This window comes from Zonotrichia leucophrys, chromosome 2 (genome assembly GCF_028769735.1).
Source record: "Zonotrichia leucophrys gambelii isolate GWCS_2022_RI chromosome 2, RI_Zleu_2.0, whole genome shotgun sequence".
Classification (NCBI taxonomy): Eukaryota; Metazoa; Chordata; class Aves; order Passeriformes; family Passerellidae; genus Zonotrichia; species Zonotrichia leucophrys.
Genome location: NC_088171.1, coordinates 46,833,151 through 46,850,207, shown reverse-complemented (window position 1 = coordinate 46,850,207; position 17,057 = coordinate 46,833,151). Strand labels below are relative to the sequence as shown.

Below are 17,057 nucleotides of genomic sequence, written 5' to 3'. Positions count from 1 at the left end.
GCTTACTACTTTGATCAAGTTTATATTCTGGAGATCACCCTAGGGTTTTAGAAAATCTCTATGACGATTTCCTGTACCAAATCATCCTCTTTGCACAAATGTAACTACCCATAGGCATTAGTTTAAAACTCAAAACCAGATATCTAATAAAGTTACAGTAAATGAAATACAATTATGATGAGAAAATCTATTTGCCTGGTTCAAGTTCATGTGTATTCTTGCCTACAAAACATAAGGATATATATTTCCCCTTTGTTGCCAACTCTTTCTTGTCCTTACAAAAAAATAAACATTTATATTCTTCTAGCACAGCAATAAAAATGCTCAAAGTTGAGTATAACTGGAATAGTACTGAGACAAGAAAGAGCAGGTAAATGCAGCTGCATTTGATTTTCCTACCTTTGAATGTTGTCTACTTCTTGTAATGTATTTAACAATGCAGAAATTCAGCAAAAATCGTGGCCCAGAGCAGTCAGAGACACTCTTACTGCTGCTAGGAAAGGGACTATTTTGATAAACTTCTTTTGTTTCCAAATGAGATCTCCAAAAGCTGGACAATAAGGAAACTAAGTATATCATGTTTAAAAACTAAACAAATTAAAAGTAGCATTAAAGTGTTTCTGTGATTTTGCTGTTTAAAGTGACTTCCTTGTCTGCTGTGCAGAAAAAAAAAAATGAAACAATTGGACACAAATAAAAATGTCAGGGGTAAACAGAATTGCTAATAAAGGAATAAATGCAATACTAAAAAAATTAAAAGTGCCACAAACTTGGTGGTGACTATATGCCAAATGGATATTTCTATCTTTATTCTGCCAACAAAAACCCTTTTAAAGCTCACACCATTATACTGACATGGTTTTCCACAACTTGTAGCTCATTTTTAAGCATCTCTGAATTAGTGGAGCAGAGTTTATTCACCCTTCAAGAACTTCTGAGAAAGCCAGCAGCCTTGCTTTGTGCTAGAACTATGCAAAATTGATATGTAACCCTGAAGTTTTTACTAACTGAACACTGGATGTAGGAGGTACACCTTTACTTTCACCTAAAGGAATATATCACTGCCAATGTATTTTGCAACTTCAACAAAAAGTGCAGGAAGTATAATAGTAAAAAGCATCACTCTCAGCTGTTCAGATATCAGGTTTTTTCTTTGGGCTGCAGCAGAAGTACACACAACTGTTCTCTCTCATTTCTCACCTTCCTGATAGTTGTGGGCGCCATCCGGTAAGGCAAGAAATGGCAAGTACTTCCATTCCTCTGGTAAACTGTGGCTGTCATGTCCTTCTCCAGGTTTTAGGGGAGGATAGGAAAATTCAACCTAAACAAACAAATGAAAACAAAGGGGAGAGAAAGAGAGAATACATTACAGTTACCATACAAGCAAGCCTCTATGATTCAGCCTAGCACTTTTTTCCTACCAATATTATGGGAAATAAATGGTTTTCTTCCACCTAGCATTGCTTGTCTCTTCCTTCATTGCACCCACAGACTAACTTGTGTGGTTTAAATAACAGGCCTTGGGCAGATTTGGCTTTTAGAGTCTAATTCCTTTCCCTCAAGAGAAATGAAGAGAGATCTCCAAGCAGGAAACAGCACCCAAGAGCTGAATATCTTCTTCCCAGTGTGCACAGAGCCAGCAGCACATTGCCACACCTGCAACAACAGCAGGGGTCATTGCTGGGGCACACATATCCTGAAAGCAGATTTGACTTCCCAGCCCTTCAGGTGCTCATGACTGGGTAATGCTGACACATGCAGGCCTCTCTTTTACCCTGCAAGACATTGAATCATCTCAGAAACCGTACTAACAGCAAAACACTGGTTCATATATTTTCATGTCCCTGACTGCAACTTTTTCTACACAACGGCCAAAAGTATCTCCTTTTCCTTTCATTAAGAAATCCTGCTTTTCAATTTTGCCTTTCATTTAATTGCCATTTTCCTCTTATTCCTAGAAATAGGGACAACCATTCCATTTCTTGCACTACACTACAAATCCACCACAGACCCCCACAATCAGCATCTTTACAGTGCAATCTTCTTTTCCTATGGAGACCCCAGCCACTTCCACCAACTCTTTTTCAGATGGCATTTCTTAATTCAGTGAACAAAATCTAAACACAGATTTGTCAGTAAAAGAAACTGTTTATTGATTCTGCAACTTCTCTCCAAGGATATTTAGTTAGTGAGCATAACTAGTGAGCTGTAAAACATGGAAAAGAAAAAGCACGACAAAGCAAGCATATAAATAATATTTGATGGATAATAAAATAAAATAGTAATAACGAAATATTAAAAATGAATAGTAGTAATAAAATAGTAATAATAACATCAAAAGAAAAAAAAACTGTGAAAGATGAGTAGTGAGGAAAAGTGAAATTCTTCACCTTAACACACGATGTCACTGTCTACAACTGTTGCCAACTTGACAAAAAGGTACAAAGGACAAGAAAACACCAGGAGAAATCAGCCTTGCTACTTGTATAAATGTCAAGTTTTCTTATTCCATGTTATGGTGGGTTGACCCTGGCTGGACACCAGGAGCCAAGCAAGGCTGCTCTATCACCTTCCTCCTCACCTGGGTAAGGGAGAGAAAATATAATGAAAGGCTCATGGGTTGAGCTAAGGGCAGGGAGGGCTCACTCACCAGTCACTGTCATGGGCAAAACAGACTTGGCTTGGGGAAATTAACTTTATACCAATAAAACAAAGTAAGATAATAAGAAGTAAACCCAAATCTTGAAAATACTTTCTCCCCACCCTGGGTTGGGTTAATCCCTTCCTGGACTTAACTTTATTCCTGATTCTCTGCCTCCTCCCACAGCAGTGCAGGGGGATGGGAATGGTTCGTGGTCAGCTCATCACACGCTGTCTCTGCTGCTGCCTCCTCCTCAGAGGGAGCAACCCTTCCCCTGCTCCAGCACGGGGGCCCTCCCCAGCAGACTGCTCCATGAACTTCTCCCAAGTGAGTTCCTGCCACAGGCTGCAGTTCTTCCTGAACTGCCCACCAGGGTGGGTCCCTTCCAGAGGGCAGTCCTTCAGGAACAGATCCCAGTGCAGGTCCCCTCTGGGGTGACAAGTCCTGCCAGGAGCCTGTTCCAGCACAGGCCTCCCATGGGGCCACAGCCCCCCTCAGGCTTCTGCCTGCTCTGCCATGGGGGTGTCTACAGTGGATCTCTGCTCCTCCATGGACCTCCCTGGGCTGCAGGGGTCAGCCTTGCCTTACTGTGGCCTTCACAACAGCCCACAGGGAAATCTCTGCTCCCGGGCCTGGAGCATCTCCAGCCCTTCCTGCTTCACTGGCCTTGGTGTCTGCAGGGCTCTTTCTCTCACATACTCTCACTCCTCTCTTCTCTGGCTGCAATTTGCTGCTCTGCAATAACCTTCCTTCTCAAATACAGGAACCCAGAGGTGCTACCAGCACCCCTGACGGGCACTGACCAGCCCTGAGTCTCTCCCTGGCTCTGTCACACATGGAGGAAGCTTCTGGCAGGGGCAGAAGCTTCTCTCAGAGAAGCCACCCCTGTAACTATGAGGAATCCATAGAGTCTTTTAAACAAAATATGTCCCTAAGAAAAAAAGAAAGCATCTGACTTCTAAATGAGAGACTAACAGCAGAATTAGCATCCACAAAAGGAGCAGAGAATTTAGTACACACATACATCCTGAGAATTCCCTGCTATCCTTTTCAAGTCACAAATAAGAAAACTAAAATGGTAGATAAGAAAATTAAAATGGTAGAAACTTCACATAAATGTCTGCAGTATCATACCTTTTCTGATGTTCAGATTCAAACTGGCTGTCTGAAAACACCGTTTACAAATTTATTATTAGAATCTTGCAGGAATAACTTTAGCAATAAATATAGCACAGTTACTAAGTTTAAAACACAGATAGTCAAGGAGCATCTACACTTAGGTCCTGACTTGGGTATTTTATTTCACTGCATGGCCAACAGAGAGGGATTCAAATTCACCTCTGGAGGAGTTTCTTTCTAACAAATACAGAAGAAATCCTGAGTTCCCTTAGATTCCAGCAAATACCTTTGATGCATCATTCCTGACAGGGAAATACTTTAAGGATTTAAGACATCATTGCTTCCAACCACCTTCAGAATTACAATTGTATTTTGCACTGCAGCCAAATAATGAATTAGGAGACAAATTTAAAGGAAAGATGGGTAAGAGGAGTCAAGCTCCATGAAAAACATGTAATTCAGAAAGGAACACTCCTTTCCAAAGGCCAGAACAAAGCTGAGAAATCTGGCTCCTGTGTTCTTTTTACAGTGTGAAATTTGACGAAGAACCACTTTGTTCTAGCTCACAATATGCTATCAACACCTCTGTTGTTATCAGATAATCCCAGCAACAGAGATTTCTGCAGGTTCTGTCAGTTCCAAATTCAATAAACTGTACTGGCATTAATGACACTGATGACAATCATGTTTTCTATTAGTTGTCTTCTTTCAAAAACCAGTTTTATTACAAATCTCTGTATGCATGTGTATGTATAAGAGAGAAGATCACAAAACTCAAGCAAATCAAGACTAAAACTGCTTAAGTGGCCTTTAATACTCTATTTTACACTTTATGATAGTCCTGATTTACATTATGACAATACTATTATTTCTCCACCTCCTCAAGAGGATGCATATAGGACATACCCTGGTTTCTAAGGAGGAACCACATTCACGTAGTTTAATAGAATTGCTGCTGGCCAAAGTACCAAAAGCATGGAAGTAACAAAGAAACAGGAAAAGGAACAATACAACAGCAAGAAGAGCAGGCAATGCCCTGGAGGACTTCTTTCCACCCCTCCTCGAACTTAACAGCTCCCAGTGATGAGAAAGTTTGACTTTTTGATATTAAATAAGCAATCACTGCAGGTGGGAGTCATGTCAGCTGAGTGTATGTCAAAAAGCAAGATCTCTGAGGCAGTTTTCCTAAGCATTCTGCAAAGTCAGAGAAAACAGACACCTGCAGAGGGTGATTCATCTGATCTGTTTCTTTTGACCATCTCTGAAGAAAGCTAGCTCTAAGTCTAACTTGCAGATGACTGACTTAATGCAGATGAAACTCACCCTAACTGTTCCCCACCCTCTAGATGGTCTGCTTGATTTCTCCAGCTCAATTTGCAGACTTGCATCAATTGCAGTTAGGAATCCTTTGCACAGAAAGAAACCATTATTTCAAAACCAAAGCGTTATAAGAATATTTAGCAGCCTTAAAAAAATGGCTAAAACCTCACAGTTGTTGAAAATTAAGTGAGCAGTGCACATGTATAGAGGTGGTAATAATGGAGTAAACAGAATTTCAGTTTTATTAGTTCTGAGTTTTCAAACAACTAGAGTCTCAGTAAAAACCTTTCCCAGCCTGCGTGTGCAAATTACAGAGCAGTGCTCCTAGGGAAGGCAACTTAAAAAGTTATATTCTTATCATTTTCCATCTTAAACCCAAGACAAACCATGACTTGGGGAAGAGATGGGACTACTGAAGAGACCTATCTCATACCTCTTTTTCCCCCTTTTCACAGAATGAAGAAAGAGGAGCTCATTTTTTATTTAAATATAACGGCTTGTTATGTAAATCCATCCACATATGCATGTGCATGCATAAACATGCACTTAAATGTCCCTGTGTCATTAATACATGTATCACTACAAAAATGCCTGCAAATACGAGAAATAAAATGTTTTCATAAAGCCCAGTAGTGAAGAGGAACAAAGATACAAAAAAAACCCTAAGTTTTTAGAGCTGACTGCCAGAGAAAATTTTACAGGTTTTTGTCACCTTAATTGAATTAAAGAAGACTCCTCAACAAGAGGAAATTCAATTCAAAGCTGAACTCCTGAGAGACTTCAAAATAAACTACATAAAACATGAAGTAGTATCTCCATGCATTTCTTACTCTTCCAAGTGTCAGGGATCTCCGTTCCAGCTGGAAATATTGGTCACGCCTGTCAAGGGGTTTTGATGGCAATGCTTTTTGCCTGTGCAAACTGTCATGTTCTCTAAGCAGATGGGTCCTGATGGATTTCAGAACTAAAAACAATACAGAATATTGTCTTGAGGTTTAGGGGAGAAATAAATAACTCTGCTCTTCACTACACAGAATATTTCAACTCTTGTAAATTATCAAAATTTATTATTAAAATAAAATCTAGTTTATAAGAACTCCTTAAATGGAAGTATAACTGAATTTCTGGAACTAAATTTTTTTATTTTGCTGGAATTCTGCTGCATTAACTAACCCTTAAAAATGCAGTTTGCATTGAACCTAACAGTTTGGATGCAAAGCACCAATGAACACACAATTCTAGTGGGGAGAAAAAAAAAAAATCAAGGCAATCTGGTTTTGTTCCTTGCCTTTAAAGGTACTTCCTAGCCAGAATAAATTTACTACACATTGATTAACTCACAATAAAAAGCATGAGAGCAGGCAAGGAAAAATGCATTTAAGTTTCTATATCTAGGAATTAACATGATAGTTCTTTAAGAAAAATGCATTGATAGTGTCTTCGACAAAATTGCAAGTACACAATCAGAAGAGAGGTTCAAAAAGGAACTGATAAAAAAGGAATTTCCAAATATATGGGCATGTCCAGCTAAACTATTGCACTCAAACATTTGACAGGCAGTTGGCAATAATTTTACACTCAGGTAAGGTTGTTCTCCTTATCTGTGGAAAGTGCTTTATTGTTAATCAAAGTAGAATCATCAGTGAGCACCAAAAAGTGATAATTTAAAATGTGCTGGCAAGTCAGTATAACCTTCCCATCCTGCCCACTTCATCTACTATCACATTTGAATTACAGTCACAATATAAGCTCTCCACTTTAGTATAACAGGTATTTTGATAGATTTCTCTTCAGATAAGTTATGAAAAAACATCTGGACCCAAGTAAGTTTTTGCATTGGTACAATGGAGAGATTATTTAATCTCAAAAAAATCTGAAATCTTTAGAATGACAGTGTTATATTAAAGACCCAAGATACTTCCAGTAAGTTATAGAATCTAATTTACAGGAAGCAAATCCATTCCATCCTCTAAAAAATTGCTTTGATTTCTCCCATTGCTTCAACTGCAACAAACAGGTTGGATAATTGCTTGAAATGAAGAAAAGGAGATCAGCAAAACCCACTAATTACATTTCTACTTAGAGAATATTTTCCTTTCATAAATCCTTACAACACAATTAATTTCAAGGATACCAGCCCTCCTCTCCAAAAAATAAAGGCAGAAGTATGCTAAAGAGAGTATAACTATGCAGCAGTAATCAAAAAACCCAACAGATAAAAATTACACCTACAACTTGACACCTCTTTATAAGTAAGTCAGTATTTGTTCTTCACTCAAAGTAGGGATTTCTAAAATCTGTTTTCACAATTTATTAGTCCTAGCATAGCCAGACCCAGAGAAGAACAGCACAGCAATGACCTTATCTGAATCACCATAACAACTTCAGCATGCAGCCAAATGAAAATCTAAGAGCATTGTTTGTCTTTCAGCACTAAGAACTATTTATTACTTATATAACAATTGAATTTAAATTACAAACTTCCCCCATTTTTGCACAGCAGAACCTACAGATCAGGATCTGCAAGCTGAAGAGCCCATTCACATGACAATAATTGCCTATGCAGTAATATAATGACCTCTAACAGCAGAGTTTTAAATATATGTTACACATTTATATAAATGTGAATATTTGTAACTACTATGTAAAATACATATATATATGCATACAAAAATATAAATGAAGTATACATATAATATACACTTACATAAATGTATTTTAAAATACACTAGATACACAAATAGCAACAGCAAAAGAAATCCCTGTATTACCAGGAGGCAGGGCATAGTTGTTTCTATCCTTTCAGCTCCTGAAACTGGTACTTCCTCACATTTCCATACTGCTAAAGCCATAGAGTGGCCATTTACACAAGTTCTAAGGCACCATCTGTAGGCACAATATCACCATTCAAGTTTGCTTCAAAACCTCTGACTAGGTCAGCAAAGCTCTGACTCTTACTGAGGTCCTTAAAAGATAAAATAACCTGAAACACCAAAACTTTTGTTTTTAACGCCATGCTAGCATGCATTCTAAACACTCTTTCCAATTATTTAATACTTTATTTCTATAGTCATAGAGTTCAAGCCCTATATCAATACTGTGCTTCGGAAGTTTGGCTCTTATTAATCTCTTCAAAGAGACACACACACTCTGCCCAGAAAAAGAACTTAATACTACTGCAACCATTCCAGCCAAGGGGACTTGCTAGGGAGTTCTGTGCCATGAAGACAAGATTTATACATTACAGAAAGCAAGAACTCATACAAGATGAATTCCAGCAAGAGAGAGCATCTTTCCTGATTGAACAAGCGAGGGCACCCCAATCCCTACCTCTAACAAAGATGTCTGTCCAGCCCAGCAGCCAGGGCAGACTGGAGTCAGCAGCAGCCAATTGCTCACCCACAGATCAGCTCTTAATGCCCATCTTGGTGCCCACTGGCTCTTGATGAGCACACCCAGCCACAAGGACTGTGGCATTTCCCCTCTCCAGGGACAGCACCCACACCTCACATGAGACTCAGGCATGCAGCCTTTCCTCAGCTCGGCTGCGCCGCGGTTCCAAATAGCAAGGAGATGGCAACAAGTTGACAAATGCTACACTGAATCCACCTTCCCCTGGGAAAATGTGAGGACCAGGACAGCCAGCACACTTCTAAGCACTTGGACTCATGGGTTTAGAAACAGCCATTGAGGGTCACACAGCCAGCACCTACTGCTGAACCAATGCAGTCCAAGCGAGCCATCACTCGGCCTGAGGAGCCAACAAGCATTCAGGCTCTTTGCCACAGGACATCTGAAGGGCCCAGAACTGCTCTTAGTCAATTTGCTCCTTCCTCACAAGTTTCAACATCAGAATCACTCCTGAGAGGCAGCAAATCTGGTTCACTGCCACGCATGAGGCTGAGAAGGTGCACAAACACAGTAACACAATGAAGCACAGAACCCACTACTCTGCTCTCAGTGACCCCAAGGAAGCAGGCAGCCAGCCCCATGTCCTGCCCTCCATCATGCTGGGGTAGCAAGGAACTTGCTTTCACATCTTGTACCCACAGCTTTCTTTGCTTTCAGAAGCAGCATGCTGCATAGGGGTATCAATTCAGCACCTCATACAAACTATAAGATGGATTACCAAAATCAGGCACAGATCATGAATTCAGGTGATATCAGGACAGGGAACACAAAGTGGAGACCTGCAAGTTCCAATTTACTCCTGCTGGAGTGACCTCTGTTCAGTGATTTTACAGCTTTGAACTTCCCTCTATTCTATATGTATGCAAATTACATTGCCACCTCTAGTGCTAAGAGCACAAGCCACTGTTTGAAAACATTCTGAAAAGGTAAATGAAAGGTGCAGCAGAAGTACAGAAATACATGCTTTATTGACTTGGCATCCATTCACTTATTCAAGAGAAAGGCTGAGATTCCTGGCACAGGATATTTAAATAACTAGTCAGATGTTACGACACATACAAAGAACAGGCAAATCATGAGATGGAAGTTAAGTATGGCGACTATGGGAAGCATTACATAACTGCAAATGGGTATTCAGGAACCTTCTCTCAACTTGCACATCAGGGCAACTATGGAAAAAATATCCTGTATGGAATCCTTCCTTCAGTATGGAATACTTCACTTCCCAGGCAGCACTTCACAGAAGTGACTGCAGGATTATCAAAGTAAAATGTTCTTTGAAAAACTAGACAAAGAAACAAAATAAAGAAACAAACTAATCAACCATTCCACAAAGTTTTTCTTGAACATTGCACACCAAGTACTATATAAGCGGATTCAACAGTTATGCAAAAAATGGAACTCATCATTAACTCACCACAAGAGATCAGAATCTGCAGTATTGTTTACAGAAGTACATGTGTACCAGCAATTCATTGTGTATTTAAAATTATTAGCACCCCATGCCAATTAGAGTAGCCTTACAAATAAAAGCTAAAAGCCTCTTTAAAACTTACAAACTGTTGAGCATGAAATCCACATATTTTAGACAAAAGGCTAATCTTTGATATTGGATGTATGCTATGATTAACTTTATTAGAAGATTTCATGCTCATAATGGTCCTTTAAAGTGTTTTAATATTATTAAAGCAGGGAACAAAATCAAAGGAATTGTGCTAATGTTTATAGGTTATCATCAATAGAAATAGGAACAAAGCAATTCAGCTTGATTCCAGCTTAGTTCCTTTTCAACTTATTTTTGTTTCTGTTGTTCCATTAACAAGATCTTGTTTAATCACTGGACAAGATGACCTACTGCAAAATAGCTGCATGCTGTGCTCCCCTGAAACAAAGACACAGGGAATTTAAACACAACAAAGCATACAAGCACACACTTCACTTGCATGTTTAAGAGCATCAAGCACATCTAAGAGAATCACAGCAACTACTTGAGTGACAAAGATCAAGAAGGGAAAAAAATAATTCTCCAGTAAAGCAGAGTCTTAGAAGAAAGGCAGCAAACAAAACGGGGACTAAGACAGGCTGGAAAGTTTTCCTCTGAAACTTCCCACCCATGGAATCTATGGAAGAGAACAACTTCAATATTTCCCTCTTAAAAAAACATGCTACAGTCAAGAGTGCAGCAGACCTGGAAACGCAGGCAGTTCACAAGAGTTGATAAGAAGCGCAAACTGACCTTGCTCATTATTTAGACATCTCCCAATCCTCCAAAGTCAAGCCTAAGTTGCCAACATTTCTGCTTAAAGACACCTCCTTCCCAGGCACCTGGGAAAAAAGCCATGTGCACAGATTGCTCAGGCCATGTCAGGTGCCAATTTCTGCAGATCACAACAAGCACCACCTTCCAGAACTCAAGTATTTGAAGCTCTCAAATGATGAAGATCACATACACAATTCAGGAAGAATTAAAGGACATTCTCCCCTCTCAAGTATTATATTCAGGCTCTTCTCTTAAACTGGGTATCAGCTGTTTCATTCCTGATCTTAGGTGTCCTTTGCATGACATGAAGAAAACCTCTGGTCAGGCAAGAGAGGGGGACTGCTCTTCAAGCACAGTCCACACAAAAACAGTCTCACACATACAAGCACTCAGACACTCTTTGGAGAAAGCAGGCATCACATTTATGCTATGAAATTCAGTACCTTGAAGATCCTTACAGCAAACTTTAGGATTCCATGGAAATTTGCCTTTTGGTATTTACAGTAATCCCTTGCCATGTCTGTGGGAGTTTGAAATGTCATTCTCCACACAAGTACAGACAAGTGGGTCAGGATACACTGCCGTTATTTCACAGATCAAAGATCTCAGGCAAACAAAACCGACCGGCAGCGCGAGCATTCCAGGACACACATGGCACTTCCTCATTTTCCTACCACTCACAATCCAATTTTTTTTCCCACAACACAGTAAAAAGTGCATATATTAAAGAGAGCCAAGAGTAAAGTGGAATAATTTTAAGCTCTTAAGAGAGTACGTGAGACAATGGTCACCTGCTGCACAAGGTCAGCAGTGATGTGCTCAACTGCTCAGTTGAGCAAGTGCAGAGAAGGTGGGCCTTGCCCCAAATAAAGTGAGATTCTGTGTGGCCTCACTGCTGGTGACACAGTGCCCGAGTTCACTCAGGTGTGATTAGCTCAGAAGCCTTGCAGCATCAGGAGAAGGCAGGTCAAGCACTGCAGCAGCAAAAGGACCATGTCCTTTCTCAGCAACCAGCCAGGGGGTTTACAGGGACTTGTGCCTAGCTCTCCTACCCACAGGTTTTTCCAGCTTTGCTGAAATGTTTCCATCCTCTCCTTTACAAATACATCAGTTCTCATTTTAACTCTGCCTTCAAAATTAATTATTTCTGGAGTACTCGTGATGTTTTAAGCCCTCCTACACCCTCAGAGACTATTATCTCTCTGCTTCTCCATGTAAATAAAGCTTGGAGACAGAGCTCAAGTGACGGTCACAGCACACGTGATCACAACGGGAGAACTGCACCTCAGGACTTTCAGTCTTCTACCATGACTGTAAATCAAAGGTCTTTCCATGTATTTTCTAGTTAAGGTCTGTACAAGTTGCATTTTTGCTTAAGACTTTTATTACAAGGTAAGTAAGGACTTTCCACACTAGTTAATGCTTTCAAAAATTAGTGTTGTAAGGCAAATCAGGTGCTTTATCACTCGCTTGTAATGAGGGAAAGTGTTTCATGATTCCAGAAAAATATCTTTCCCCTTTTTTGTTCTGAAATCGCTAATTACTCAGTACTACAGTTCCCCAAAACTACTGAGGAATTTGTTTTCAGCCACTTCAGAAGAAAGGTACAAATAGTCCTGAAGTCCAAGCTTTACACTGAAGCAGATGAACAGAATCTGCTGCAGTAGACAATGAGCTGAACAGCTACAGGTACTCCAAAACACATCAGACTTCCCTTATGGTCACTTTGTGCCCCAATGTTTTTGTGCCTTGAGTCCTACAGAGCCTGAGAAGTGTGCAGAACTCCTACTACACCAAAACTGTGTGTTTCACATTTATGGGCAAGAGTTTGAGCAACTACATACAATGAAGCACTGGTTTTGCTGTTACTTTTTTCTGAGGCCATTCCTCTTATCCATAGCAAAGAGGGATAAAAAAGGAATTTTTAATGTTTGTCATTTCATTTCAGATGCATAAAAGACCATGACTGAATGCACACTGCCCATGAGTTCTGCCCACTGTGGGACATTTACTATTTAATGACTCACTGAGGAAGGCTCCCATAATAAGTCAGCCAGCACTTGCAAAGCCAAGAAACCTGTCACCATTCCTGCTTCCTGCCAACTGCCATTCCCTTCCTTAATGGGCCTGTTGAAAGTGTGTCAAATACTAGGTGGGCCTAGCAGTTTGCAGCCAAGTTTCTCCTCCCATTCTCTGGACAGTGCCATAACTACCTCTAATTCTTAGCAAAGAAACAGCAACCAGCACTGTTTGCACATCTCCTTGGATTCACAGTTCAACTCAGTAACTCCAAAGAAACAGCATGGCAATCTGCTCATGTAGACAAACAAAAGTCTGCAGGTTCTCCAAACATTTACTCCATACTTGCTAGAGAAAACTCCTCCCAACGTGTTCACAACTTTTAGTGCTTCCCTTTTCAGATAACAGAAAGCCTTCCCAACAGTGAGTGGCAACTCCCAAGCTTTTAACAACTGCCTGGGTAACTGGATCTCCAGACTTAACAATGTACACATAGAAAAACTTCACTTTGTATCTTACATTCCAGCAAAAATGACCCCCAGTTAAACAGTCACCCCTTGAAAGGAGCATGAGGAACAATTGTGGCACTCATACTCCCAATCCAAAGGCACAGAGATTCTCTGACTCTCCTTCTCTTTCAAAAACAAATGCATATGGATTGTTTTTCAAGTCTGTGAAAGAAAAAGATATTCCTATACATTTCCAAACGGCACATCAAAGCCTTTACATGATACACACTTTAAGTTAACCAAAAGGAAGAGCTGTACATTTCAAGTGATGAAGCTTCAGAAGCAAAGGCAGCTAATGAAAGAACCTAGCATCAAGAAATCCATAGAAATCCTAACTCCACATGCATTTCCTAGTAAGACTACAGAGAAAAGAGGTGGGAACAGAAACTGAAAGGAGCCTTCTCAGGCAAACCAGGTGGATTCCTGTTAGGCAGCCTAGTTCTGTGATCTTTCCATCTTAATCTTTCCAAATTCACTCTGAGTGATGTCCATTTGAGCACTGCTGTAGTGCTCCTTGCTTTTCTGCACTTCACAGTCTCAGATATGCAGTCTGCAGCACAGCCTCAGACAGTTCCTGTCCACTGGTTCTTGTGCCAACACTCATTTAGATTAAACCTGTGGTTTCTCTTCCTCATTGTTAACTTTCCAACAGTTCTTGGAATGCAACTACATGTAAGGCAGTGTTTCAATGAACACTTCAAAGGCCATTATCAATACTTTAAAGGTCATTGAGAGCAGCCCTGTGGAGAAGGATTTGGGGTGAGGGTTGACCAAAAACTCAACATGAGCCAGCAAGGTGCACTTTGCACATTCTAGCCCAGAGAGCCAACCACATCCTGGGCTGCATCCTAAGGAATGTGGCCAGCACATCAAAAGATGTGCTTCACCCTCACTGGTCCTCCACTGTCCTTGTGTCTGTCCTCTGCAGCTGTGCATCTGGCAAACAGAACCTGTGAAACAACTACCTCAAAAGCAACCCACCAAAACAAGGCTTGCTTTTTTGGTCACCTCAGTTCCCCATTTCAGCTTACCACAACTGCCTCTGCTCACCAGTTGTGAAGAGGCAGGAAAGGAAAAGGGAAGAATGTTCCCGTACCTACAGAGGTGAATACAGCCTCCAAATCTACTTTGTTAGCCCAGCTAGGGAAGCTCTTCTAATTCTCCTTTAATACAGACTGCCCAGGGACCATCTCATTCAGTTCTGGAAGAGAGAATTCAAATCCCTTTCTCTGAAAAGTGGATCAGAATTTACAAGCATTGATAAACATATCATCACACAATAGGATTACATACATTGCCATTCTTGCCCTCAAATCACACTACTTTGGTGACTTCGCCTTGATCACATGTGGTCTTATTTCTCTTCCAGGCATTTCTTTGTGTCAATTCCCAAGTTTATACTGTTATTACTTATTCCCATTGCACAACTTCATAAGGCACCCCATTTTTATCAATCCAGTATTCCTTATTGTCCAGCTCTTACACAACTTTCCAGTTTTCCTTTGAAATACTGATTCCTCAAGCTTGCTTATCATAGTTCAATTTTATGGTGTAAACAATACCAGCACCAATTTTAATCTTGAGAAACACTTCTTGCAAGTACCTTTCAAACCAATGGTTCCTCTTCTGACTCAAATCTGTTTCTGCTTCCTCTCCTTCATACTACTCTTTACCCAAGTACCAGCTCTTGCACTAATTCTCTTCTATCTCTGCCTTAAGAATAAGTGTGATCTGTTATCAAGTTCCCAGCAGATTAGAGCTACTCCATTTCTTTCACAGAGAAAGGAATTCAATCACTTATTCTTACAAAAGATGCAGGTCAGTCAAGCATGATCTATCTTTAGCAAATGCACATAGGACCCAGTCTACTTAGTTTCATGTTGTTTATTAATTCTTTCCTTCACAAATTCCCTGGAGTCTTGCATACTACTGATGTCAAACTCATTAGGCCATAGCTGTTCCACTCCTCACCTCCAGCTCTTTCAGGAAACGTTCTCCAGAGTTCAGTAAAAAATCTGCCAAGTCAGAAGTAGGATACATTTAAAATTAGATTCAAGCCTGGTTGTGGTTCTACTGCTGTCACTTTATTCCTGCACTTCTCCTCCCTGTGACTCAGCTACCTTGTCCCGTTCCCAATCTGCCCTCCTCTCCAGCTTCTCCAGGTCATTTCTTGAGATAAAGGAAACTTCAGTTCAGAGGTATTCCAACCTAATTTTTGACAACACTTCAAAATGTACTTCTATAAACATTTTACTGGCAATAAAAAAAAAAAACAATGCTACTAATTTATAGTTTAGGGGGTTGTTTGGGTTTTTTCCTTTTTTTTCCTTGCATCAACACCACTTAATGTGCAATAAAATTAATACACACTCCAGAAGAACAGAAGAAACAAAAGCCTAGGTCTTTTCCAAGAGGCCAACAACAAGGAGAGGGCAAAAATATGCTCTTCCTCCTACAGATATCCAACTAAGGCTCATCTTGTAACAGTGTTTGACAAGAAAGTGCCTGATAAATATCACAAACCTCACAACCCAGATAATCTAATTACTTCACAGGAACTGATCCCATGAACATCCACATGTGAACAGCACCTAGACACCCTGAGGAGAAAGGATGCACTTGAAAACCATGCACATTGTTCAGAAATTGAGTTATTGCACCTTAGCCTCTGAGGAATTGTGCTTGGATTTTCTGTTGAATCAATAATTTAATTCTCAGCTACCTTGTGTGGAATGTGTTTATGTCAGATCAACCCTTGTGTAACAATAGCCATCACATTGATTATGTCTTGGCAATTTTTATAAATGCCAAGAACTCGTTATGGAAGACGACTCACTGGAAATTCAACATTATGTCTATCTGCTCTTGTCATAGCAAAGCAACTGTGTGGGCAGCCCAGCTGGGCAATCGCATCTCCTGCTTCAAGGGTTAAAAAAATTTTAAAACAACCACAACATAAACCAGCTATGAAATACATGACATAAAATCCTTCTACCTTACAGGCCACATGAAGCAGTCAAGCATCTATGAAAGCAGGGAAGAGACAGGCAAAGGAAACTTAAATCCAGGACAGGCTTATTACCCTGGGGCTGTTTGGTACAAGATATACCTGAGCACTCAGTGATGGGCCGGCAGGGATAGAGGAAGGTAGATTAAAACACCATTTGGAGTCTTTTCCTCAGGATTCTCTGCCTGAACGCATCAAGCACGCCCGACTCGAAACAGACACGGTGCCACGGTGCCCCTCACTCCCGGAGCTCCGCCTCGCTGCCGGCGGAGCGCCGAGGCGGGGCGGGAATGGAGGCAGCTCCATGACCACGAACTGCCCGGGGCGAGCCGAGTCACGGCCCAGCCAGGCATCCCCCGGCCGGGGGAGGCCGCGGCCAAGCGGGGCCTCGCCGGCTCCCAGCCCGTCCTTCACCGCCCCCTGAGCAGAGCGAAGCCCCCCGGCCCCGCGGGACGCGCCCCTCCGGCGGCGGCTCCCGCAGCCGGGCAGGCGCCGCTCGGCGCGGGGGAGGGGACCGCGGGAGGGCCGGCAGGAAGCAGGAGCGGAGCGGAGAGGCGAGGGACACCCGCACCCCCTCACCTGGCAGCCCTTCTTGTGGTGGAAGCCCACCACCACGATGTGCAGCACCGGGCCCCGCTTCTCCATGGAGCAGCCCGGCGATGGCCGCGCCGGAGGATGCCGCCGTCCCCGGGCTCTCGCTCCGCCCCCCGGGGTCCGGCGGGGACGCAGCCCCGGCCGCCTGCGCTTCCGCACCGCCGGCCCGGGAGGGCG

The 17,057-nt window shown here is 41.5% G+C and overlaps 1 protein-coding gene across 1 annotated transcript in view; it reads right to left on the bottom strand.

Annotated features, from left to right (window-relative positions):
- The window catches only part of AVL9 (AVL9 cell migration associated), a 37,866-nt gene extending 20,809 nt beyond the window's left edge, over positions 1–17,057 (bottom strand). The window contains exons 1-2 of the mRNA XM_064704860.1: positions 16,866–17,057; positions 1,201–1,321 (exon numbers count right to left, since the gene is read on the bottom strand). Of these exons, the coding sequence (XP_064560930.1) occupies positions 1,201–1,321; positions 16,866–16,931 (187 nt within the window). The 5' untranslated portion in view covers positions 16,932–17,057. The remainder of the gene's footprint in view (positions 1–1,200; positions 1,322–16,865) is intronic.